We start from the raw sequence: 27,440 nt of genomic DNA, 5'->3' as shown, positions 1-27,440 counted from the left end.
ATATTGCTGCAATGTCTTTCTTTTCTTTAAATTAAGCCATGCAATTAATTTATACCAATCTCCTTTTCAGAGGCAGAAATGAAGTCTGTTTTGGAATTTAAAGATAACTTCAGTATTTTTTTTTTTATTTTTTTTACCATTTTGGTAGTTACGGGGGTGGTGGGGGAAGGAAAGTCAAGTCATTTGAGTAAGTAAAACATATTTAACCACCACGGAGAAAGAAATTTTAATGGATATGGAAAGAACAGTTTGTAAGACGCGCAGACAATGCAAAATGGTATTATTAATAAGTAATGCCATTAAAGAGACCGTTCTTTCTAAGCACTCACACCTCCGAATCATCTTGGGGTTCCCTGACTTCCTGGCTCTCTGTGCCCGCCAGCAGTGACGCCCCTTCTCCCAAACACTGTCAGGGGTTTCAGTGCCACCGTCAGAAAGAAGCTTATTATCTACCTGCTGCCCGGGCTTCTCGCTGAGTGACACCCCACCCACGCCTCCACGCACAGCTCTTCTCCTTCCGCGGCTCCCAGAGCGAAGCTGAAGAGCTGCAGAGGGAGCCCGAGGCTCCTCTCGCCTGAACCCCGAGACTACGAGGCTCCACGCTCCAGGTCACCCACCCGGTCTGTGCCCCGGCGTTCCGGCGCCCCCCTCCCCCGCCCCCACGCGGCGCGCTGCAGGAGTGGGAAGCGGCCCTGCGCTGCGCTTCCAGCTGCGTCCGCCCGAGCGCGGCACGTGCTCCCGGCGCTGGCGCGAGAGAGCGAGCGCCACCGCCGCGGGCCCCGGGGCCGCTCCGCCTGCCGCCGCCGCTACCACCGCCGCCGCCACTGGCGCTCCAGCTGCGGCCGAGGCCGGCACGCGAGCGCAGGAAGCCCGCGAGGAGCGGCTGGCTGGGGGCGCCGGGCTCAGGGCGCGCACCTGGTAAGCAGAGCGCCGTTTTCTTTCTTTCAGCCGCGAGTCACCACTGAGGGAGGATAGCGCCGGAGCCCCTCCCCCAGCACGGGGACGCAGAGCATTCAGGCGAGGGGCGGGAGCTTGGGCGAAAGACACCCGGGAGGGCAGGTGGTGGGCAGGTGGAGAATTCGTGGAGCCAGGGACACTACGAGGTCCTGCAAGTTTAGAAAAGTCACCCTGCAAGGACGTGTTCTGTGTGAATCAGACACGAATTTCTAGTCAGGAGCCCAGGTTACCGCGGCTTCGCTCCAATGAGAGGTTTATGAAGATCATTTTGCTTTTATTTGCATAAGTGAGGGACTTAAGTGGGCTCGTTTCCATAGAAAACGAACTAAAAAAAATCAGAGGAGAAAATAGAGATCTGAGCCAAAGGAGGCGTTTGGATCTCTCTCTCTCTCTTTCTCTCTCGCATACCGATACATGTGCACAAAAGGGTGCATAACACGGGGAGGGGGGAGCTTATCTATCTTTGAGACCATTAAGTATTTGGGGGCTAACAAGAGCATTTGCTGGTGCTTTACCTTGAAAATAGGCAGCACAAGACGGACCTGGTGGGGTGTGAATGCCACTGTTCATTTCTAAAATGACACTTCCATGAATACACTACAGGAGGGAGAGGTTTTCTAGAACAGGGGGCCATTTTAGGGGGGTACACCTGTAACTCTGGACCTATATGCTCAAGTTCCTGTACTCCCACTGGGGATAAGGAAACATCCTTACACTAGGTTTCTTTTGGGAACTTTGGCAAAGGATGGGGTCAGAGAGAGGGATGGGGCGGTGGGGGGGGGGACTGTTGGGGGGAGAAAATGGAGTTGAGTAATGAGTGAATGGGGCGGTGGAAGGAGCGGGAGCCTCGGAGTCAGGTTTGGCATCACTGTATTCATTTAGTTCCAAACTGGGTAGTCTCTGGGCTGGTCTCTAGGAAAATGTGTGACCTTGAAAAAGTCCCTTAACCTTTGTGTGCTCAGTTTCTCCATTTGTGTCATTTCTGCAAAATGTAGAGAGATTCTTCTGTGTTTGAGGGCACTAGAGTTCCATGCAGTAGTGTCTGTCTGTGATTGTATGGGTTTTCGGGGCTGCATACAAGCAAGGAAGAGAACCCAGAAAATCCAATAAAGGAAGCTTCAGGACATTCTCTCTCAAAGTATCGAAGACATTTGCAGGGTTCTGGCTGTGCGGTTGGTGTAATGCATGCTGAGAGGTCTGTCGAGATGGGTGAGAAGGACAATCGGACACCTAGCCTATAACCAAGGGAACCTAGAGTTCTGAGTGATGTTTGGAGAGACTCAGATCCATAGAGCCTAAAGTCACTTGCTTTTTTAAGGTAGCAATTAAAGAAGGAGGTTTGGTGCAAAGCTGTGAAGTTCTTTGAATCTGAGCGTTTGGGAAATAATCTGGAATTGATTCTAACACAAGGAAAATGAATGGCATCTCATTTTAAAGGTTGGGCACTCCAGATGGCAGGAAGATTTTAAAGTCAGATCTGAGAATACTGTAATCCAGGCAGAATGGTTAGGAGGGAGAGGGGAATGGATATTCTTCCTGAGACAAGGGTTCTTAGGTTCCTAGGAGGCAACTGGCGTCTGCCCATTGTCCTTGACACCTCTGCCACTTGTCTGAAGAGGGCACAGGTATTTCTTCCCCCTCAGTGTAAGCTCATTCTTAGATCTCTGGGATCTGCATCACACGTGCTGGTATATGAGGGTGCACATGGGAAAACACAAGTCCTAGGCGTGCCCCTGAACCCCTGATCCTCTTATCATGTGATCATCTGGCTGTGGAGCTGGTTTACCCATCCAAATTCGACCCGAAGTCTGTGTTCCTAAAGGAACTCACTGTGCCACTTGGTGGCACCAAAAAGTTGCGCTGAGAACTCTGTTCTCTATAAATACAAACTACCACCCCTCCCTCCTCCGCGAGCTCCCCTTCTCCCCTTCCCCCCTTTCTCAGTAGCAGGGAGATTGCTGCACACACCGCCCTCAGCTCTGCTGTTCTGTGCGCACTGAGCACAGGAGATGAGCTTAAGATCATCTTGGTGGGGAGCCCGGGAATGGAGAGGCCGGCTCTGCCCCGCTGATCAGCACAGCCCAACTTTATGGGGGGCTAGCTAGACCGCGTCTCACTGCCCGCTGTGCGGCCAACAGGGGGGTAAGCTCGCTAAGGGTCTGTGTGCCCAAGTGTCCCTGTGCCCAGGAAAGATGTAGGAGCTATCAGCTTGCTGGGTAGCTCACAGTTTGGTTTGGGAGTGGGATGAGCGTGGAGCAGGGAGACCAGACCTCGAGGTTGAAGTCCGCTCCATTTGCTGATGGCCTTAGTTAAACCTGTTGGGAGAAAGGGCGAGAGCAATGGGGTAAAAGAGGGAATGGCTGCAAGGATTGAGAAAGGGATTCTGCATGCCTTTGGATCCGAGTTTCCGCTCCCTAAGGCCAGGTGCGCGTGTTTAGTATGCAGACTGTGCTGCCCCAAACCACCCCAGGGCTTGGGATTGAGAGAAGCAAAGGTGGAGAGGGAAAGGAAGGAGAATCGCTTCCCAATAGATCGGTAAACTGCCGCGATCCTGGCGCCTGCTGCAGGAGGAGGGGGGACAGCGGGTGGTGCTGAAAGCACAGCTTTTTCAACTCAGGCTAGCGTGCTGCTTTCTGAACCCCAGTCTGCACCCTCCCGCTCTTTCCTTTCCTGTGGATGCATCTTTCCCTTCGGACACAAAGCCTGCTAGTTACTGGGGAGCGGCAGCACGAGCGGCATGCCGAGGAGGGAACCCAGGCTACAGTGACTTGGGGAAAGAACCCCAGTAAGGCCCGTGAGCTAGCTGATGATCAGAGCCTAACCTGGACTTCGACCTCACAAAGAGAGGTGAAGAGTCTGCCTGGAAGGCTTGTGGTACTGGTGTTGGAATTTCCAACTGCCCTCATTTCCCTCCGGAGCAGGTGCTGTGGGGAAGGGAAATTGAAGAGAGGTTAACAAGCACTTGTGCTTATTTAGGCACAATCTTGGTGCTGCCTCAGCTGAACTGTAAGCTTGAGTAACCAGGCAGATAGATGCTCCATCACTTTACTTCCTGCTAAGAAATTGACACAGACCAGTGGGAAGGCAGCATCTCCCTTCCACCTCTTTCTTCATTCCCTACCTATTGTTTTATTGTTTTGAGTCCCTTGAGACTGGGTCAGAGCTAATCTGTATTCTTAATGCTGGCCTCTGGCCATTTGAGACAGCCAAGTTAACATTGCCTTGTACTCTGTGCAGCCTCTTCCCCCCAGTGGGGCTAAACGAAGGTTTTCTGTAGAATACTCCTAGTTATACAAAATTCTAGGCATTCTTTGGAGTTTTGCCATGTTCAGGTATGCCACCTCTTGTTAATTGTGGTTTGTGCCCCCCATTACCATTCTAGAGAACAGGGAATTTTCTCCTTTAATTTATCTCTTATATCTGTGAATTACACATTGAAGAGCCAGTTGTGACCATTTCTGTCCTTTATAGATTTCAATTTTAGTTTGAAAGGATGTTTAGTTTGAGACTTGAAAATACTGCTTGCTGAACTCATCAGGTTAATGCACATCCCATGAAATCTCCAGCCTTCTCCAGTGGGGACCTTTTCAGCACTACGGACAGATCCCTTAATGTTTCTTAGGAGAAGAATGTGGATAGAACACTTTCCACATAACTGCTTCTTTTAAGAGAAAAGCTGTCCCTAGTTCTTTACACCCTGCTTGACAAAATGTATAATCCAGGTATTTTCGTTGCATCCCCTAGATATCTGCTATTACATGACAATATTTTGGCTGTGGGCTATCCTCTAAGAGAAACCAAACTGTGTAATGTTCATTTGTTAAAGGACATACTGAGATTATTCGGGGAGAGGGGGTGGCATTTGAATAATCCAAGTACTTGTCCAGTTCTTCACTTTGCATCCACGGGGAGACACAGGCCTCTGTCATCACTTCATAGTGCATGTGATGGACATGCCAAAGTGAAAACTGTCCAACCACCACAAAATATCTATTACTTTTATGACTAAAGGATTTTAGTAACTCTAATGTTCTCATTTTTATTCGAAACACGTTGAAGATTTTATAGGAGTCTTATTATATTTCCTTTTATGGAATTGTCAGAGCAGTTTAGATAAACATCTAACTTAAATGCCAATAAACCATAGGTAAAATTACATGTAGAAAATATGAACTGACACTAATCATGGAACATATAGTACTTATTTGTACACCATTCTCCCCCAGGCTTTCTATCCTCATGGGATGAAGACAAAGATGAATCCAACTATTCTTATACTGTTCGCCATGTTATTTTAATAGATAGAGTATAAATTGACTTTATAAAACAGTGAAGACTATCTTTTGACATCCATTGAGATATGCTAAAGCTATCCATTGGTTTGGAGTTTGGATATACTGGAGATGTATGGCTACAAAGCAGGAACATTCTACAATTTAGAAATATGTGTTATTTTTAATATTCAGAGGAATGTTAATGCTAGTCCTGAAGCATCAAAATAAATATATTTTAGTTCACGATATGCTTATATAACCCAAGAAAATAAAATTTGAATTTTGATTTTGAATTTTCAACTCTTTGTAAAACACAGTATCTTCTTGGTGTTTCTTGATTTTAGTCAGTTAAAATTTAGTTCCAAAAAACATTATGCCATAGGCTTGCTCTCATTTCCTTTAAATTCACAGAGGAAGAAAAAAAATCTAGATTTTACCAGTCATAATCTTTTTTGAATTATATGTACCTTTATTCAGAAGGAGAACCAAGCAGGAGTCTTGGTGCAGGCTCATCCCTGCTCCAATAATTACCCTTTATTGAGCATATCAGGCACCATGCCAAGCATTGGTGTGTTATTTAATCCTTGTAATAATTATGCAAGGCAATATTTGTTCTTATTTTTCTGTTGTTAAAACTGAGTTCTTGTTGTTTCTTCTATCATATAACAAGTGGATGGGAAAAATAAATAAATAAATAAATAAATAAATACACACATCTGATTTATTTGGAAATCAAAATTACCTTCTTTCCATTACATAGGTAACTTTATGGTGTGGCTAAACATCATGGAATTGTTTCAGTGTGGTTTCCAGTGAGTTGTGTATACTTGGGAGGGCAGACCCTTGCAAAAAAATTGCCTGAGTTTGAATCCCAGCTTTGTGGCTTAATAGCTACATAACCTAGAATGAGTAAGTTAACATTGCTCTGCCTCTGTTTTCGTCATTTTAAAAATGGGGAACAGGTTGTAACACTAAGTCTCACTGAGTGATTATGATGAATTAATTGTAAAAATATAAGTAAAGTTCCAGACCCACAATGAACAATGTAGAAATGGTAGTTATGACCATAAAACTGATGTAGGCCTTTGAATATCAAATGTTTTATAGCTTTCCTGTGTTATTGAATTTAATCTTCCCAGCACCCCTGTGGTTGGTACATAGTTTGCTGTTTCAAATATCTTCTCTTATTTTAGTTAAACTAGTTAGAAAATTTAAATGAAATATGTTAGATGTGAAAAAAATGTATCTTATGTAGATATGATTCTGTTGGTCTATGATTAATTCCCTAATGATCAGTTTTCTGGCTGTAGGCCATTGGTCTTAAATTTTGAGCATAAATGTTCTGAAGAAAATTAAAAGATAATAATCATGATGGTGCTAGTGGGCACTGTAATAATAATAATAATAATAATAATAATAATAATAATAGTAATGTAGTCTGTTAACATTCATAATATTTTGCAGAGGAGTAATTGAAAAATATTTTTTCAAAGTCAATTTTCCTCAATGCACAATCATGTAGTAGAACTCTTTAAATACCAGGAAGAAAAGTAAATAATATAATTATATATTGCTTTTTTAAAAATAAAATGAGATTTTGAAAAACCAACATATAATTACTATATAAAATATTCTTTGTCTTGTTAAAATTAAAATGAACTTTGTGTTTTGTATTAAAAGTAGACTTTGAAATGGTAAAATATATTGCAGGATGCTCTTCTCACATTCATTTATTACAACTTATGGATACTCAGAACCATGCTTATTTAATCTAAGACAATATCATCCTTCACTCTCATGGTTTAATCTGTATTTCTCAAAGTTGAAATTGCAAGCATCAAAACAATATAATACATCCAGAAACAAGTTACAAAGTAAAGAAGGGCTAAAACAAGCCTATTCCAAACTACTCTTCTTAAATTATTAGGATGTTTCAGGAAAAAGTTTTGTGGGACTGACAAATCCAGAGATTAGCTCATAGTTGTATTCCTTTTGATGTTTTTGTAGACCTTCCAGATATAAATCAGCAGCTTTCAACTGGGGATGACTGTGACATGCAGGGGACATTTGACAGTGTCTGGGGGCATTTTTATTTGTCACAACTAGAGGAGGTGTGTTGGCTATTGACATCTGGGGACCAGAGATTCTGCTAAACATCCTACAATGCACAGGACAGTAAACCTCCACAATAAATTGTCTAGTCCAAAATGTTGGGAAACTGTGATCTAAATGATTCCAGAAAATAGAGTTACCTATATTTATTTAGTTGGTTTGTATGGCTTACAAATGTAGATGGTTGACATTACACAAACTTTTAATGGAAAGCAGAGTCTCCAGAATGTTTTGCAATCAATGCATAAGGTTTAACCAGCCAACCCATTTGGTCTTTTGGGAGACATTATCATCTGATTATGTTGAGTGTGGGCTTTGGAGCCAGAAAGCATTGGGTTCATATCCTGACTCTGCCATTTATTATAGGTATAATATGGAATCTGGCAAGATTCTTCACCTCTAAACCTCAGTTTCTAGAGATATTTAATATAGGTAGTAATCATACCCACCTCACAGAATCAATTTGAGACTTAAATAATGCTTACACATTATTTAGCACAAAGTAGGCACTCAATAAATATTAGCCATTAATAAGTAACTAGAGATTGAGCTAGAAATGCAAAAGCACATTTTCAAGCACCTGATGATAAGTAATATAATATGCACAATAATGCTTTATAGTCTTTAGAGGTGTACCATAAATAACAAGAAAGCAGCTGAAGGCTGCAAAATGGGAAGATGCTTGGAATCCCTGCTTGATAATTAAATTGAGACTAGTTAACAGTAGATTACATCATTTTTATTGCTTTGCTGTAGAAGGCTGTTTTGGGTCTTCATGGACCACTAAAACCAGTTGTTTCATTATTTACGGTGATTTAGTGAGCTTTATTCTACCAGCACCTTTTAATTAATGCATAAAATTACAGATTTCATTTTTGTACAGTGTTGTTTTGTAGCCCACTTTTGGTTTAAGGGACTTTTGTTTAAAATATGCCATATTTTTAGATCTGGGCTAAACAGAGAGGGTGCTGGACTTTCTTGTTTACAAGGTCACAGATGTGTGCTTGAGATAGCTACAACAACGAAGCTTTCCTAGACTATAAAGCTCTCGGTATCATACCTCAGAGTATCTCTTATCTATGGGATGCACTTGTTTTCAGGAAAATACATCAAAGGCGTTCATGGCATATGCAATATTGACACCCCTGTCTATTTGCGATGAGGCTATTGCTCAGGCAGAAGGAATCATTTTAGTGTTGATATCCTGAACTGTGTGATTTGCTTGTGTGGGGATTAAGTTATATAAGAGACATCTGTGCCAGAAAGATGGTCAGTGTTTGAGAAGATTGTTGAAAATAAAAGACAATGCGAGCTGTGAATCTGGTTACAGTGTAAGTTGCCATTTATGCAAATTCTACCAACCAATATTTTTTCTTCATGTTCATTTAGGATACAATATGAGACTGTATGATTGCCTGAGGCAAAATACTTATGCATATTAAATAGATGTCCACTGTTTTCTATAATGGGATGGTGCTTAGTTTTATTATGCTATGAGCCAAGAAATATATTATTGAGTAAAGCAGACTAGTGCTTCTGAAAATAAGACCCTAAAGCAATCTATTATACCAGTTACACTATTTATGTAAACTCCTATCATTTACTGTTTTTGATTAAATTAAAAATCTCCGTATTATTAGATTGTAGATCTATAACATTATGGAAGCTTTTAAATCATTGTATTAGTTAATTCCTCCCCATTATCCATAACAAGAACCTGATTTTTTCTATTTTTGCTACCAGCTTGTAACCTCTACCACCTCAGGGTTACAATTTAAAGCAAATAATTCATTCTCTTGGAGACTCTATTTCTTGATTATATGAAATGAGATACTCAGATTCTCTTGGCAGTAATTTTGTTGTAGGTTGAAGTGGGATTAATAATGGGGAAAGCCTCTATAAACTGAAAAAGTAATATGGTATTATTTTCCGTCCTTTTTTTTTCCCTACCAGACCCTTGTTAAGTAAATGAATGTTCCTTGTGGTGAGATAACCAAGGAGAAATTGCCTCATGTGTGAACATGAATACAAGCAAGAGGGAGCAGATCCTCATTGTGTGGTACCCAGAATTGATGAGGTTAAGGATAAGGGACTAAGAGTGAAGTTGTTGTTACCTTTTAAAATCTAAATTGATAGAATATAATATGTGAAAATATTTACGCCATCATGCATTTGTCCTGTACAAATACTTTCAAAAGTAAGTAGAATGCATTACTGTTTATAACAGTAGGAAAATCTATAAATAACCTAAATATCTAATAATAGAGGATAATTAAAACTTGGTATAAACATATAATTGAATACTATGTGACTGTTAAAAAGAAATCAATGTTCTGAATATGAATCTTGCTTCTGATAGTTGCTTGCTTTAGAATATTAACCAAACCATTCTACCTGAGCCCCAGATCCCTCATTTGTAAAAGCACAAAATTGTTTATCTGATAATTTTTTATGATGATTAAATGATATTTTATGTGAAACGCTAAGCATGGTAGTGCCTACCACGTGGTAAGCTGTCTCCATATTTTAGTTATTGTTATTGTTGTTCCCATCAACAAAATTAACCAATATGGAAATATATTAGCAATGTGTTATACAGAGGAGAGCAAAATGTGTAGATTTCATACTAACACTCCATTTGAATTAAAAAATATGATCAAAAAGTATATGCTTAGAAAATTATGGAAAAGCAGATACCAAGTTGTAGAAAGTGGTTAAACCCGGGTTTTGAGATGGAATTTTGCTGGGGTATGGTCTCAGGACTGCCAAAAATCATGTAATCTTCATGGGTCTCAGTTAAATTGAATTATCTACAGGGCCCTCTCTGTTACTTTGATGTTATTTTCCTTAGTATGTTGAAAAGCCATGGGAAACATTAAAGGTTTCTACCTGTTACTTTGTCAGTCCTTGCTTTTCTTTTTGAGGACCTCTGTTGCCTGGACCCATTGGATGGAGGGAGTTTTATTATCTATTTTTCAATTTTCCAGGATGGAGCAAGGGATAATATCTTGGAACTTCAGTCAGGTAGTTGACCAGAAAGGCAAGTGTAGGCAATTCACTTTACATTATTTCTTCATTGGGCAGGATTTATTGAACATCTGTTTTGTGCAAGGATTATACCAGGTGCTATATATGGAACAAATTTAACCTTTAAGGGATCTGAAGTTTGTTAGAAGATAAAACATGTATAAATAACTACAATATTAGCTTAGTAATAAACACAAGAAAGTATTGATAAAAATGTCATGTGAGTTCAGAAAATAGAGCAAACACTACAAGGTGAAGGATCTGGGAAGATTTTATAAAGTGACTATTTTAAAATATTATGTCATTCAATCCTCATTAAAACTCTTTGAGGTGATACCATTATCATTCCAATTAGGCTCAGAGAGGCTAAGTGACCAAGGGCACATATCCAATAAATGGCAATATTAGGATTCAAACCCAAGTCTACTTGATTCTAAGCCCATGCTCTTAAAAACTCTGCCATAAAGGCTATCAAAGCAAAACCACGTCAGGGATCAGAAACAGCATGAACAAAACCATTGGGTAAAGCAGTGTAAAGGAGACACAAATTTGCTTGACTAGTAGACCCCTGAGGAAGGGCAGATTCAAGGGAGATAAAGCCACAAGGGACACTGGGGCAGAAATTTAGAAGGTAGATCCCTCAGTCCCACATTAAACTAATATCACAAATAATATATTTTCATAGTAAATGCAGAAATTTAGAAAACACAGATAAAGGCAAAGAAGAAATTAAAAGGTACACATATTACCACCACCCAGAAAACATCCTATTAATGTCAGTGTGTATGTTTCCAGACTTTGTGCATGCATACACACTCAATATTTTATATTTGTATGTTAATATTTTAAATTATATCAACATTTTTTTAGTCTCCTTTGCTGGTTTCTCCTTATCTCGGAATTTAAGCCCTGGAATTCCTTGGGGTTCAGTCTCAGAACTAGTTTCTTTTCTATTTCCACTTCCTAGGTGATTTCATTTAGTTTCACGATTTACCAAAAATAATATCTGTATAGTGTCGCCTCCCCTATTTATGTCTTCTATGCAGACCTCACTCAGAAATTTAGCCTCTTATATCCAGCTGCTTACTAAATGTCTCTCCTTGGATTTCTAAAAGGTATCTAAAAATTGATCTATCAAAAGTATCTTCTGTTAAGCCCACGCAAATCTGCTCCTCCAGTTTCTATCTCAGTCAATGTATCACCATCTTTTATTTGCTCAGGCTGAAAGCATCTCTTCATTGATTCGGATCTTTCATTCACATCCCAAGTCAGATCTGACAGCAAACCTTCCACTCTGTCTTTAAGATATGTTCAGAATCCCACCAGTTCTCTCCACCAATACCACCGTGTCCCCTTGATACAAGCCACTGCCATCTGTCCCACCTGGATTTTTACAGTAATTTCCTAATTGTCATCTCAGTTCTGCCGTTGTGCCCTACTTCTTGTTGAACTGTTGGTCATTGTGTGTCTGTCTTCTATTGAAAACTCTTCCAGAAAATCATTGTCGCATGATGTTAAAGCCCAGACTTCTAAAGTCCAAAAAGAATCCACATGATCATACTATCTCCCCACTTTGCTTCCTCTGTCCCCATTTTTGCTTCGCTGCAGTCATACTCACCTTCTTGCTGTTCCTCAATGTACTAAGCAGAAGTTGGCCTCAGGGGCCTTGCGTTTGATTGTGACTTTATCTAGAATGTTCTTTCCTTAGATATTTGCATGACTCATTCCCTTACTTCTTTTAGGTTTTTACCCAGATTTTACTTTTAAAGTTTCTACTTCTTTGGCTACATTATTAAAATTCCCCCATGTCTCTAACACTTTCTATCTTCCTTCCCTGATGTATTGTTTCTTTTTAACCCTTATTACTGTTTACATACAATATTTTACCTCCTTATCTTGGTTATTGCCTGACAATCCCTCTTCCCCCCCCCCCCCACCCCGCCTTAGAGTATAGGCTTTAGGAGGACATGGATTTATGTCTACTTTGTCGATAACTGAAACCACAGGACCTGGAAGAGTGCTTGGTACAGAACAGGTACTGATAAACACGTGCTGGACAGATGAGTGATGGTGCTAGAGCTAGTGTATACCCTACTAGTCTATGTGGAATTTATGTTCTATTAACTTCTTATATTTTGGGAACACATGGGCTCGCTTGTTTAACCTTATAATAAGCTAAGTTGTAGCACAATTCTGTCAAATTTCCAAGTCATACTTTATTTTAAAATGTACTTTTCAGGTATCTGAGCTTCATAGCTAATATTGATGAAATATAGCCATTGTGTACATCTGGGGAGGATTACAAAGCAGTCATTGCTTTATAATCTAGCAGGCCATAATCTAGTGGGGGATACTAGGGCAATATAAATACATTTGTACTAGACAGTTATACACATTTCGACATTCTAAGTGCTAGATTATCTCTTTTCCTGAAATTTTCTTCACTCTCTAGTTTTCAAGGAAACTCCTATAAGATTCTATATCCCTGGGATGTTCAAACTGTGTTTGGCTAGCCCTTCTTGTTTTTCATGGACTTTTGAAGTAGAAGGAAGGGACAGTAAGGCAGCAAGGAATAATGAAAAGAGTGTATGACGGAGTCACTAGGCATAGGCATAAATTCTAGCTCCATCACTTTCTAAGTGATTGGCTAGCGTATGTATGTATGTATGTATGTATGTATGTGAGTATATTGACACACAATGTTACATTAGTTTTAAGTATACAATACAATGATTCAGTAACTTTATATGTTATGCTATGAGTGACCAGATAATTTTCAACTTATCAAACCCTCCACATCATTTGTAAAATAGAGATAACAAAATAATACTTATGTCTCAGGGTTGTCACAAGGATTCTTGCCACACACATGCCACATGCAGATACTCAGTGCATTTTGAAAATAATATCTTGGGGAGGACAGAATGTATTTTATTGTTTGCAACCTGCAAGCCTTGTGTAATGTCTGTAAATATAAAGTGCCCAGGACATCCTCTTCTGGCTTTTCTTACATCACATGTTCTTACTTTCTCTCCTTACTTTCTGATTTGCCTTTGTTTCCTTAGCTGGCTTTCCCACAATCTGACGTCTCTGTGGGGCTTACTTCTCAGCTGCACCTTTTCTTTACTTATACTTGCTCTCCAGGTGACTATATTCATTGCAAAGATTTTATGTATTGGTTACCCTCAGTTTTTATGTCTAACCCCAAACACTCCTTTTGGTCCAGTCTTACATACCCACTTTCCTGTTTGTCACCTGTACGTAGGTGCTTTAAAAGTATCTCAAATTTAACGTGTTCAAAAGAAAATTACTATGCTTTTCTCTGCCTCCATCCATTTCTGTACCAGTAGATCCCATATCTTTTAATGGTACCAAAGTACACTAATTTTTAGACTCAAAACCTAACTTCTCTCTACCTTGTTATGCACATCCAGTCTATCAGTAAGTCCAGCTGTTTCTGCTTGCAAAATATATCTGATTGTGTCCACTTCTTTTCATATCTACTGTCCCCAGTAATAGCCAAGCCACTATAATTCCTTACTTAGATTATTTATGTCTTCTAATCAGATTTCTTCTGTACATTATCCAGAACAGCAAGTAGCTAGAACAACCTTTTCTAAGATTGAATTGTGCCATTCATTTGTTTACGTCTCCTCAATGCATTCTGTTGCACTTAACATCCAAATTCCTTGTAAGAGCCTACAGGATCCTACATGGTCTGGCCCTTTCTTATGTTTGCAGCCTCATCTTGTACCACTATTGCTCCCATTCTTTATGCTCTAGCCACACTTTTCACATGAATGACTTCTTTTCATTCTTTATTTTGTTGTTCTTTGCATTTACCAGGCTCCAGCTAAAGTCACCTTTTAGAGTACTGATCTGAAGCCCCATGAGTATAGGAATCATGTACAACCTGTTCTCTCTTGCGTATTTAATTTCCAGGACAGAATCATAGCATAGGCATGAGACATAAATATTTGTTAAATGAGTTAATGAACAAGTGTCTGGTGTATGATGGGTGTTCAATGAAAGATAATGATGGCAATTATCAATGTACATCATTGTGCTTCTTTGTTACATTAGTTTTTCCCACTCAATAGTAGATATATCTTGAATGAGTTAAATCATTAATTTAACTTATAGGGAGCTAAATAATAGGAAGGACTGTTTCAGTGTTATATATTTACATATATATGTATATATGTATATATGTAAATATGTTATGTCTCAATATATAGGTCTTATCTAAAATAATTTTAACAAATAAAATTCATGGGACTACTTTAGTTTCATCATTTTGATAGCCCACCTCTAGTCTTGCATATCACTTTGATGCTCTTATGTAATAAAAATGAGTCTTGTTTTGTTATTGGGTTTGTTCCTTAACATTGTGGATTTAGTAAAACACTGTAATTCCTTTTACCTAAGATTTTTTTTGTCTGCAGTAGAATTCATATGTTTATGAGAATAAGCATCGATCTCTAGGTCTTTGGTTTAAGCAAGTGAAGGGAATGCTTGAGAATATTCGGATAATTTCCCAAAAGAGAAAATGATATCAGTATTTATTCTGTGCTCCTTGTCTACAGTGCCAACTTCTATACCAAAACTTATTTTTTGCCCTAAGTATTGCTAAGCACCTAGTTATTCTGGAACATCTAGTTATTTGATTTTTTAAAAATTTTAATGTTTAGCATTATGCAAGGGAACCTTTCTGTTTTGCCATAAGAAACGAGAGAGGGGGAGAGAGAAATCCTAAGCAGGCTCCACATTATCAGTGCAGAGCCCGATGCAAGGCTGAAATGCACAAACCACAAAATCACAACCTGAGCCAAAACTGAGAGTTAGAGACTCAACCCACTGAGCCACCCAGGTGCCCTAGGGAATTAGTTCAAAGCAAGTTGAGATCCTTGGCTGGCAGAGAGGACAACATACAAAATAAGTCTCTTATTCTTTCAATAATCCAGATCACTAATTTGTCAGTTCCCTTTTACAAACTATGCTAGAATTTGCTGTAGGCAACTTGGGACAAATTCTCTTTTTCCCAGGAGTTTAAACTGAAATAGATGACTACTTTCAAAGCTGTACTAAGTTTCTACTTGGAAGGATAATTCCAAACATGCATCCCTGCAACCCTTTGGGTCTTCATGATATGTAATTTTTTTTTTTTTTCCTGGATCAGAGATAGAGGACTGATTACTGTGAATTTTATTACAGGACTCTGTAATTACTTTGAAGACTCTGGAGGACTGAGTAGGTTGCCAGAGAATTTTCTGTCCTCACCACCTAGCTACAGAATGCCCTTGGAAAATTAATAACAGAAAAGGTCATGTCCTGAATATATATATAGTCTTATTCAATATACAAGACATTTGCATAGTTGATATCTTATGTTGATTCCCATAAGGTATCCTGGTACATATGATGGGACTTTTCAGATGAGGAAACTCTGGTACTGAGAGGTTAAACAGTTTATTAATAATTCTTAATAGCAGAACTAGAATTTGAACTGAATATTATTTTTTCCACAAACTGGTACCCATTTCCCTATGTCTTTCTACCTATTTAGGGAACATTTTACTCTGTAATACCCCAAGTCTCTCCCTCCTTTCCTATAGTTCATTTAGCGTGGAAATACCTACCTGACCTCATAATGTCTTTGTACTATATTATATGGAAACGAGACACAGTACTTATTTATTGGGGAGATTGTTCAACTTGCCTTACACTGCATTTGAAGAGGGACTATGTAGCTTTTCTTTAAAGTAACTTTATTTTTGCAATTTCATAGTTAATACATGCTTACTGCCCAAAATTAGTTTTTTTTAAACAAAAAATACAATCACCCAGAGATAACTAATGTTTATAATTTTGGAGTGCATACTCCCTGAAGTTTTCTGCTCGTGGCATAGTTTTGCTTTTAGGATGCTTTCTCTCATCTTCACATAAGAATATAGTTTGGCCTGCCATGCATAAGATTTGTTTTCGTGTACTCCAGAAGAACAAATGAAACAAACATTAATATAAGTGAAGTAGTATTAATATAAGTGAAGTGAAATAATATAAGTGTAGTGAAATCTCTATCAGATTGCTTCATCCAACCACAAAATTACAACAGATATAGACAAAGGAGAGTCTGAAATATTTTTAGATTCTTTTTTCAAAAAGATTATAATCTTAATCTATATCATCAAAGTCTACTAGTATAGACCATTAGAGCTTCTCAAAGTAGCTGCACTTACATTGTTAAATGCACATGCTATTTTTTTTCCAGGTTTTGAAGATCATGATCACATGGATGCATCTAACTAAATGGTACGTGGGGACATGGTGGTCCTTTAGAGAGCACATCTAAATTACTGGCTAATTCCTTGGTTTGCCACCCAACATAGGACATTGTTTGATTCTATCTATCAGAAGTCTCCTAAATTTTCCCCACCATGCTGTCTTTATTAGCTTGAACTCTTTTCCTAAAATGGTCCTTCTGTTGATCCTGTCAGTTCTACTTTTGAAAGAAGATGTCCGTGGGAGTGCACAGTCCAGTGAAAGGAGGGTGGTGGCTCACATGCCAGGTGACATCATTATTGGAGCTCTCTTTTCTGTTCACCATCAGCCCACGGTGGACAAAGTTCATGAGAGGAAGTGTGGGGCAGTTCGTGAACAGTATGGCATTCAGAGAGTGGAGGCCATGCTGCACACTCTGGAAAGGATCAACTCAGACCCCACACTCTTGCCCAACATCACACTGGGCTGTGAGATAAGGGATTCCTGCTGGCATTCGGCTGTGGCCCTAGAGCAGAGCATTGAGTTCATCAGGGACTCCCTCATTTCTTCAGAAGAAGAAGAAGGTTTGGTGCGCTGTGTGGATGGGTCTTCCTCTTCCTTCCGTTCCAAGAAGCCCATTGTAGGGGTCATTGGGCCTGGCTCCAGTTCTGTGGCCATTCAGGTCCAGAACTTGCTCCAGCTTTTCAACATACCTCAGATTGCTTACTCGGCAACAAGCATGGATCTGAGCGACAAGACTCTGTTCAAGTACTTCATGAGGGTTGTTCCTTCAGATGCCCAGCAGGCACGGGCCATGGTGGACATAGTGAAGAGGTACAATTGGACCTATGTGTCAGCTGTGCACACAGAAGGTAAGCATCCTTTACATTCATTGATGTATGTTTTATTACAGATCTCAGTTAAAAATTCAGGTTTTGGAAGACTAAAATATTCCTGATTATTTGGGATCTTTTTAGTTGCCCAGTTATAGCAGTAATATAAGAAGGGGATGAGTGACAGATGCCTACAGAAGCATAGATTTAAGCAAATATGAGTGTTTATGTGGCACGATTTGGTGAAATGGAAAACTTTTTTGGATTATGTATTCGTTATCTATACTTCTGCTATAATGATGCTAGAGATTTTTGAGTTTTCTAGATCTTCATTGAACACCTCATAATTTTCACATTTCAAGTTGTTCCAACTGCTTATTGTGTTTGATAAGGAGAGGTACACATAAATTCAGGTAGGAGCTCAATGCAGCCAGGTACAGTCTGCTTTGAAATATAGTATTTCATATTCTGGTATACTGTGACAGAAAATTACCAAACAATTTAGTCTTACCACTATTTTTTCAATAGAGAGTATAGTTAACTCTGGAATGATGATATGTATGAATTAATTTTATCCTTGTGTAGAATATACTCTTAAAGTATAAGTTTTAACAATTCAAAATCACTTTTCCTTTGAAATTTGTTGCTTCTTATGCTCAAAGCAAAATGAAAAAGCAAAATATGACTGAGGTTCTATAATAATAATAACATTAGCCCTTTTTATTGGTTATGGTACTTTGAAAATGTTTTCACATACATTACTTGTTAGTTAATGACCAAGGCTGTTTGGGATAGGTTTGGTTTGACTACAGAAGTTAAGTGACCCAATGTGAAACTCACTAGTTACACAACACTCTAGCACAACTTATTGCATATACTAAAGCAAGAAGGTACAGGATACTTTTTATAGTTCATTGAATCATCATGAGGATTAGTTAAGATTGAAGAATCTTGCAACAACATTATCAGTGTGGTCCAGAGAATCCAATCCTGTAAAATGTGGATTGAGTTACTGAACAGTTTATTAAATGACCAGAGTGAGCCTGCTTCAGAGGTTGGCAACCAATCACCAATCAGATGTAGCAAACTATTCATTATGAAGTAGCATAATACAGATTTCACTGTGTGCCCACTCAGTAGCAGTAGCCAGAGCTACACAAACATAAAATGGGCTTCTATACTGGACTGAGATATTTTTATGCCTCTGGAAATTTTTACGTGTAAATTTATTGTTTATTTATCGAGATATTGATATATGGAGATTTTGAGCAATGGATAGGTGATTGGACGAGGACACCTTGGAGTTTCTCCTAATGCTGAGATTTTTCAACATAAAACTATTTCATTTTATTCTCACAACAAGCCAGTGATACAGATGATCTTGATATTTTATTCCCATTTTAAAATACAAATGCTTTAAGAGTTTAAATGATCCATCCAACATATATCTAATAGTAATTTTAAGAGTAGGACTCATAGTTACTTGTAGTTTATGGTCCTATAATTGTTATTCCAATGGAATAACACCTGAGGATATATTTATACAACACGTATTTATTAAGCACAAATACATGTAAGGACTTCTGATAGTCCTGTAAAGGACAGCCCTATATTTTATATATCACTACCCTCAATGGGTATGCAATCTGGCAAAGGACATGAGGCATGCATTAATACTTATAGAACCATAATTCAGATAAGAAGAAGTTACAAATATGTCTCTAAAATAAACAGAAAAAAAATCAAGTTCCTCTCTGTGGTGATAAGGGCCATGGTGGAAATCTTCAAGAAGGAATTTGACAGTTGGGTTTTAACAGGAAGAGTACTGATAATTGGTGAAAATTAAGAAGGGTTGGATTTCTGGAAAAGGGCATGAGGAAATATGAGAAGGTGAGAAAGTAAAAAAAATATTTACAAAACGCCAAGGATAAAGTTATGTTTTGGTTTGCCTGAAGTCATAAATTTCATTAGGGGCTTCCCTCCAGCTTCAGAAGAATAAACCTTGGTCTCTATGTAGGACATGCCAATTCAAGATTGTGTTCTAAGAGAAATTAATGATCATAACCATTGGCTGTTACTAATTTAAGCTTTCAACTTTTTTTAACCCAAATGTACGCTGATAGTGAGCTAATAAAATAAATTATGATTCATCCATCTAAGTATTATTACTTAGCTATTAAATTGAATGAGGGAGTCTATAGGTAATGAAATAATAATAATGAACTCCAAAATCATTTTAGGTGAAAAAGGCAAGGGGCAGTTTTGTGTAGTGGCATGTTATTTGTGTAAAATGGAGTTTGTATAAACCATTTGATTTTCAAAGAACTGCTCTCAGAGAAGAACAAAACTGGTAACAGTTGCTCCTTTTGAGGAGGAAATTGAAGAGTTAGGGGATCAGGTAGAATGTATAACTTGTGCATGCAAACATTTGAAGCTGTGTACTATAAGCATAAACTACCTATTGTGACATAAAAATTAAAAGAAAACATTCTATTTGTGGACAAAAAATAAGCCATTAAACATTCCATTGCCAAATTCAGGCAAATTTAATTATTTTTGCCAAAAATAGGTCAGTAGAAATGTTATTGCAAAACACTGGCAAAGTATTTGGATACCACAAGAATTCAGGAGAGAACAAACTTTGATACTGAACAAAGACTGGAAGAAATATTTTGGCTTATTTATTTATGTGGTTTAGTCAGAAAGTATTTATATTGTTTTGATCCCAAGCAACTTTGTGTATAATGAGGTTATGTAGGATTATCTCTTAAAATTTGTGAGTATAAGAGTGGTGTGGTAGGAAGTTTCATGAGGCAAAAAATCATATCCAGGATCAGAAAAGTGCTTGTGTAGTGAGATACACCTCTGTTGGGTACTGTGGAAACTCCCCAAGATGATTCCTGGTTTTCTGGGGCCTGGCCTTTCAGAAAGCCTTTCAGAAAATGTGGGATTTACCATGAAACGGTAATACTAGTTCTTCCTTTAGCCTCTTTTTGTCGCTGGATTGGGATAACTCTCTTTAGACCCAAATTGCTCAGCCCCAGTATCTCAAAACTATTCCTATCCTCCTTTGACCAACTGATATTACTCTTCCTTGAAGAGTATTGAACTTTCTTTCTTTTTAAAAAATATTTATTTATTTTTGAGAGAGAGACACAGAGTGCAAGCAGGGTAGGGGCAGAGAGAGAGGGAAACACAGAATCCAAAGCAGGTTCCAGGCTCTGAACTGTCAGCACAGAGCCTGACATGGGGCTCAAACTTGTGAACGGTGAGAACATGACCTAAGCCGAAGTTGGCCACTTAACCAACTAAGCCACCCAGGCACCCCAGACTGTTGAATTTTCCAAATGCTTTCACATGAGGCATTGAAGTCTATGAAAGGATGCTGTCCCATTTAAATCCCCTATCCCCCATCCCCAAATTGCTCATTTACTTTATACTTAAGCATGGTAGTACTGTGTCACTCAGTCCTCTTGGCAGTGATCACAAGATGTTCCTTCAAGAAAGTGTTGCTGTCACAGAATTCCAGAAGAGAGCACAGGGAGATTTGGGTTTTAGCTTCAATGTTAATCACTTACACTTGCCATTTTCTTGATTTATGGTTTTTCTCTGGCTACAGAACTGAGTGTTTACTGTGGCTTGTTGTACCATGCAGGCATTGTGCCTAGGCCTTCTAGGCCAACAGGTCAATAGTATGAAAGTAAAACAAGAAAAAATAATTAAGGCAGACCACACTAGCTCTTCAACTGTGTGTAGGAAAGGAACATGCAATGACTCTGAAGGAAAAATGTTAACTTCTTTCAAAGGTGTCAATCCAGTCAGCACACTCTCTGCTCTAAGAAAATTTAAGGGGTCCTTTGCTTCAGCACTCTTACAAACCTTGGTATATGTGCCCATTATGGCACAGGATCAATGGTGCTTGCCTATTTGGAGGAGTGACAGACTGGCTGCTTTGATGACTTCCTTTGCTTTGTAATTTGATAGTTCCCTTCTACTCCTGTGTAGCACCCGCCATGTGATTCCTTTGCTTAATAGGATGTGGTGGAAGTGAGGACTTCCTTTCTACTCTGTCTTAGAACACTATCATCACCATGTGAAGGATGAGAGCACCCAGGTTTTCCAGATAAGGCCATCTTAGACCACTTAACCTCAACTATGTGAGAGCACTCAATGAAGATCAACACAGTTGCCTTTCTGACCCACAGTTAACTGCAGTCACACATACAGCCCAGATGAAACCATAAACATTACTCAGCTAACTGTAAATTTATGAGCAATAATGAATACCTTCAAGACAGTATAAGTAAACTCATCACCATGACTTTAACTGCCCCACTTCCCAATTGGATACTACTACAATGTTTACACTTCAAAATCAAAACAAAATAAATGCATTAACATGAATGAATATTCTTTATATTTAAATGTGAAAACAATGTATTGTTCTACAAATGTGAAATAAATGCTGTGGGCCAGAAGGAAAATTTAGTCTTTCATTCATATTCCTGTAGCTAAAGACTTGATAATTCCCTTAAAGCCTTGATGCTTTAAATCATCAGACACTTACATACATTCCATTATTACATGCTTTCCCTGGATCTAGCCCAATTTCATTGAGAAAAGCAATTACAGATTGAATTTTATGTACAAAGTCATGTATATTGTACTTTATGGATGCCTTATAGGATTTTTATACTTCACAGTTTTTGCCGACTTTAAATTCCACTATACATCCAACGGGCCTATCAGAGTTCCTAGCATATAATAGGTATTCACAGACTATTTGCTGAATGGATGAATTTGTGTTAGAATAGTACCTCACTATTTATGAATAGATAGCATGTAGAAAAATAGCAGGCACTTATAATTTTTCACAGTTTTGCTTCTTTTTAAAAATGAGGTGCCAAGATGCCTCCCTTGATTAATTGTAAAACGCTATTCACACTCTGCTCCTTTTTTGTTTGCACTGGTTCCTGAATTTATTATTTCTATCTAATGATATAGGAATGCTAATTTGTTCTAGCCAAAAAGCATGTCAGTGATGCTCTTGGGGAAAAATGTACGAATAAGTTGTACTGGTAAAATGACATCATTAAGAGCATTGTCTTTCAGGTTAACCTACGTATTGCAATGTTGTACCACTTTTAAGTTGTGATATGGTTTTCCATCAATTATTTTAACATGTGAAAACACTCAAGCTTTAGTTGAAAGATTTTCAAAGTGATTCATATTATATATGCTTAGTTTAACTTTTAAAAAATGGGACTACATTTTCCTGTTACATTATTTCTACTAATTGGGATTGTATCAAGACAACAATTTAGTATGAAAAGACAAGAAATGTCATTACGGGCCTTATTGGTATTTTTAAAAGGGGTTTCATTTTGTTTCTCCAGGGGTTGAATAATGTTGGGAGTTGAGATGGATTTTTGAGATGATCATGATAGTAATTCAGACACTAACTATTGTTTAGCTTTGTAAAATGTTAACATTGGAGGTGTCTTAGGTGAGCAAGTAATTTAATACCTCTGTTACTGTGGGGAAAACAGACAATAAGGACAGGTAATTTGGCCTTACTGGTACATAATTAGTTACAGAGTTGGGTTTTGGAACTCAGTATTACTGACCAGAATTCAGTTTCCACATCATTGTTAGCAATAATTACTCAAGTTCTTTCTTTTTATTTTTTTAATTTCCATTGTATTACTATTCCATTTTATTGCTGTATTCCCTTTTTCTTCTTCTGAATGATGCCAGTCTGCTATGTTTTTAATTTTTTTTTTTTTTTATGTTTATTTACTTTTGAGAGAGACAGAGACAGAGCATGAGCACGGGAGTGGGAGGGGTAGAGAGAGAGAGAGAGGCAAAGAATCTGAAGCAGGCTCCAGGCTCTGAGCTGTCAGCAGAGAGCCCAGTGCGGGGCTCAAACTCACAAACTGTGAGATCATGACCTGAGCTGAAGTCGGATGCTTAACCGACTAAGCCACCCAGGTGCCCCTCAATCTGCTGTAAGTTTTAATGCCTATCTGAAGTCATAGTAGGTACTACAAATGAATTTATTAATGTAAAAGTTAGCTTTGAGAAATGGCATGATCTCTTTGCTCTTGAACGGTGAATTACAGGAAGTGCTTCTTTGCCTGAGTCACTTTGAAATATTTTCCTTTGCTTCACAAAAAATCTGGAAAAATTAGACCCCCATAAATCTTTGTGATTATGAAATGTTTGGGTAATTATATTGGTTACCCTGATACAATAATACATAAAAAAACAGAAGATGCAGAGACTTCTAGCTGGGTTCTTCATTAAATTAGATCACAGAACACTAATCTGGAAAATACAGTGGCAACTTTAATAGTAAATAAGTAATTTTTCATATTCATACATCACTGTCAGAAACTTCATTGTTAGTAATGAAAGAAATACAGGTGGCCCTGGGAAATGCTTCTCACCTTCCGTTCCAGATAGAATAGCATATGGACTATTAGTGGCTAGCCTCTGAGGGAGTTATTATTGCCTTGCTCAGGGGAAAAATAGAATCCATTGACATATTTGGCTGTGGCTTGGACAAGATCTTCCCTATTTATAGATTAGATCTGAAAAATTGGACTTTAGACCAGGTTTGACTCTGACTCACCTATAAAAGCCTCATGACAGAGATAGTATCCCTGTTTCCACCTTCTCAGGCACTATTACTGTCCATTCACTGATGAAAATACCAGAATTTCCCTCCCAAATACTCCATGCCCAGGATGATTAAGTTAGAAGGAACTTTATTTTCAGAGGTTATCACTGCACCGATCCCCCAACACACACAGACACAAATATCTGGGGGGATACGCAGTTCCAACTAATCAGATGCTTTCTTTAAGGAAGATCATCATCATCATCTGTGTCTCTCTCTCTCTCTCTCTCTCTCTCTCTCTCTCTCTCTCTCTCTCTCAGAGAGGGAAAGAGCATGCACCTGATGGGAGAGGGGCAGAGGGAGAGAGAGAGGGAATCCTAAGCAGGCTTCATGCTCAATGTAGAGCCTGATGCAGGGCTTAATCCCATGACCCTGGGATCATGACCTGAGCTAAAATCAAGTCAGACGCTCAACCAACTGAGCTACCCAGGCACCTCAAGGAAGATCATCTCTTAGTGTGTATGCCTGTTAGGTATATTTAGCATTTCTCTATTTTGTGGATGTGAGCTGCACACATTGTGTGTTTTTTCTTTACCTTCCTTATTCCAGACCCTAAAGAGATAACATTATTTTCTGAGCTTTAGAGTTTGAATATTCAGAATGTTCATTCTATTTATTAGAGATAGTCACATGACACCATTCCTTAATCATTAGAACCTTATTAGCTTCTAGATTTATAAAGTTGACTCTGAGTAACAAAGGTTGCTACTGAGTGAGGAAAACTGTGGAATGGGAGGACATGGTATGAGGTGCTTCTATTCCAATTAACACAACTTCTGCACAGCAAACTCTACCCAGTACACATGAAGTAAGTACTTAAGAAAAAAACAAGGATAGGACTTCAGAAAAGTCTAAACAGAGGATCTTTTCCCTTTCCTCCTTTTCTCTGTTTTCTTTCTGCCTGTCTCATTTATCATATTTTCCTCATCTCTTACTTGTAGTTGTTATACTTTGTAGGTTCAGTGAATCTGGTCAAGGGTAATAACATCATTATTTCCTTAATTTGAAAATGAATACATGAGAGCTAAAGATTACATTCATGCTATTTTGGAGGTGGGGAAAAATAAAATTAAAAGGACAAGTTTTCCTAAAAGAAGTGTCACTGACATCAGAGCTAAGAGTTTTTACTATGTGACTCTGAGAAAATCACTTCAGCTCCTTCTTTTATTTGTCCTAGGAAGAATGGCTAGAAAGTATGTTCTTGGAGGTACCTTCCAAGACTGATTTTCTGTGACTTGCTTTTTTGCTTCCACAGGCTACACCTGGGACGGGTTAAATGTTGGGCATCACATTTAAAATAAATGCAGCTAGGGCATGATCGGTTTAAAAGAGAATGGTCAAAATGGTTGTTAGACTTGAAACCATGCCTTCAGGGGCGCCTGGGTGGCTCAGTCAGTTGAGCATCTGACTTCGGCTCAGGTCATGATCTCACAGTCTGTGGGTTCGAGCCCCGCGTCAGGCTCTGTGCTGACAGCTCAGAACCTGGAGCCTGTTTCCAATCCTGTGTCTCCACGTCTCTCTGCCCCTCCCCCAGTCTCACTTTGTCTCACTCTGTCTCTCAAAAATAAATAAATATAAAAAAAATTAAAAAAAAAAAAAGAAACCATGCCTTCAGAGAACAAATTTAGCACACACAAGATAAGACATGGCAGGGACATGACTGCTACCTTTAGTATTTGGAAAATTCAGGTGGAAAGGAACTGTACTCACTCTATGTGGCCAGGAGCATAACAAGGGAGCTAATTACTGAAATACCAGGGTAACAAATTACAGTTCAATTTAAAAAAAAGATTATGTTTATTCATTGACACAACTGTTCACTGAAGAAATTGTGGGTTAGTTTTCTGTAAATTCTATGCACAGCCTGGAATGGATAATCACTTGGAGGGGCTGTGGAAAATGAACTGAAACCTTATTTCAGGGAAGGAAGGAGTTGGACTATTTGTCCTTTTTGATAACTCCCAATATTGACAATCAAATGCCATTTAATTGAGATTCTATTCTGTGATTGAAAACATGACTACATATACTGTGATATTTCATTAATTTGTTCACTTATTTCACAACACATTCTAAAAAGTCATCATTTCATAGATTAGAGAATAGGTATGGAAAGAAGTAATTTCCCCCTAATACTGCAGCTAGTTGGTGGCAAAGCAAGGATTTGGAGCCAAGGACAATTCTTTTTAAGTGAACCCACACTTCCTCCCTTTATATTGGGGTAGTTGTGACTAAAGGAAGAGTGGAATGCACACTTATTGACTCTTTTTCCCTCCGTAGGAAACAAGACAACTCTTTGTTTTCCCACCGAGAAAATCTTTGAGCGTGTTTCTTGTGTCTTTTTATTCAGCTTTGAAAGTAACACCTTTCTTTGTTCCCATGGAAGTAATTAATTATAGTAAAAAGAAAATAAATTAAGGAGGATGCTTGTGGCAACAAGTTGACCTCACAGAAGAACTTTCTGTGAGTCTGATGATAAGTACAGACTGTATCTGGTTGTTTTTATTCACATTTCCATTGCAGACGCCACACTCTGTCCTTCAGATGCCAATTATAGGAGGAAGCAGGATGGTACACATTTTTTAAGAACAGGAGAACATATTGTTAAATGATGTAGCCTTATGTATGAAAGACCTCTTTGGAATTCATCAGAACTAGGAGTTATGAAATCTCATTTTGGCACATTTGCATATATTCCAGAAAGACTTCTCAACTTAACCAAATGTTGAGTTGAGATTTTTTGGCAAGAGGTGTGATCGTCAGCTTTGTTCATTTCAGGGGACTTTGAAATGAGTGATTATGCCCCAATGATGCATTTTATGTATCATGGAGACTTTCAAAAGAGAGAGATTGCCTAGTCAGTGTTTAGGTTTTTTTTTCAAAATGTACATCATAACCCATTGTAAAACCTGTTTGGTGGCTTGAGACAAGCAGTTAATGTAAAGGTGAATAAAATAGGATAGAGTAGAATATAAACATCAGAGTATTACATGAGAGCAAGGGTAGGTATTGCTTTGTACATTTTTATTTTAGTTGTATGTAACCATATGTGTCCTGTGGGCTACCATTTGAAATGTATTTCATACTATGTCTTACAGCTAAAAAAACCGTGAAAGCAATTTATTCTACTTTTCTTTTAACATCGTTAGTACACTTTTTGCTAGAGAAATGTAATATACATACTCAGGTTTATTCTTTTGTGACAGTATCATTTGGTTTGTCTCCCTGGTGCATGGGTTTTAAGTCTTATTATTAAAAAATAAGCAATAATCTAAGGCACCCATAGTGGGAAAT

The 27,440-nt window shown here is 38.5% G+C and overlaps 1 protein-coding gene across 4 annotated transcripts in view; it reads left to right on the top strand.

The window, feature by feature from the left end:
• Window positions 1-481: 481 nt before the first annotated feature.
• The window catches only part of GRM5 (glutamate metabotropic receptor 5), a 528,255-nt gene continuing 501,296 nt past the window's right edge, over window positions 482-27,440 (top strand). For 2 of the 4 annotated variants that reach the window (XM_053900183.1, XM_053900180.1), the window contains exons 1-2: window positions 2,885-3,099; window positions 16,642-17,503. In XM_053900183.1, the coding sequence (XP_053756158.1) occupies window positions 16,843-17,503 (661 nt within the window). In that variant the 5' untranslated portion in view covers window positions 2,885-3,099; window positions 16,642-16,842. Of the gene's footprint in view, window positions 919-2,884; window positions 3,100-3,225; window positions 3,493-16,641; window positions 17,504-27,440 lie in introns of those variants that run through there. The other 2 variants (XM_053900181.1, XM_053900182.1) reach the window with 2 other exon arrangements.

The sequence above is a fragment of the Panthera pardus genome, unplaced genomic scaffold (assembly GCF_024362965.1).
Source record: "Panthera pardus isolate Hobbes unplaced genomic scaffold, ASM2436296v1 HiC_scaffold_12, whole genome shotgun sequence".
NCBI lineage: Eukaryota > Metazoa > Chordata > Mammalia > Carnivora > Felidae > Panthera > Panthera pardus.
This window is presented reverse-complemented; position numbering and strand designations above follow the sequence as displayed.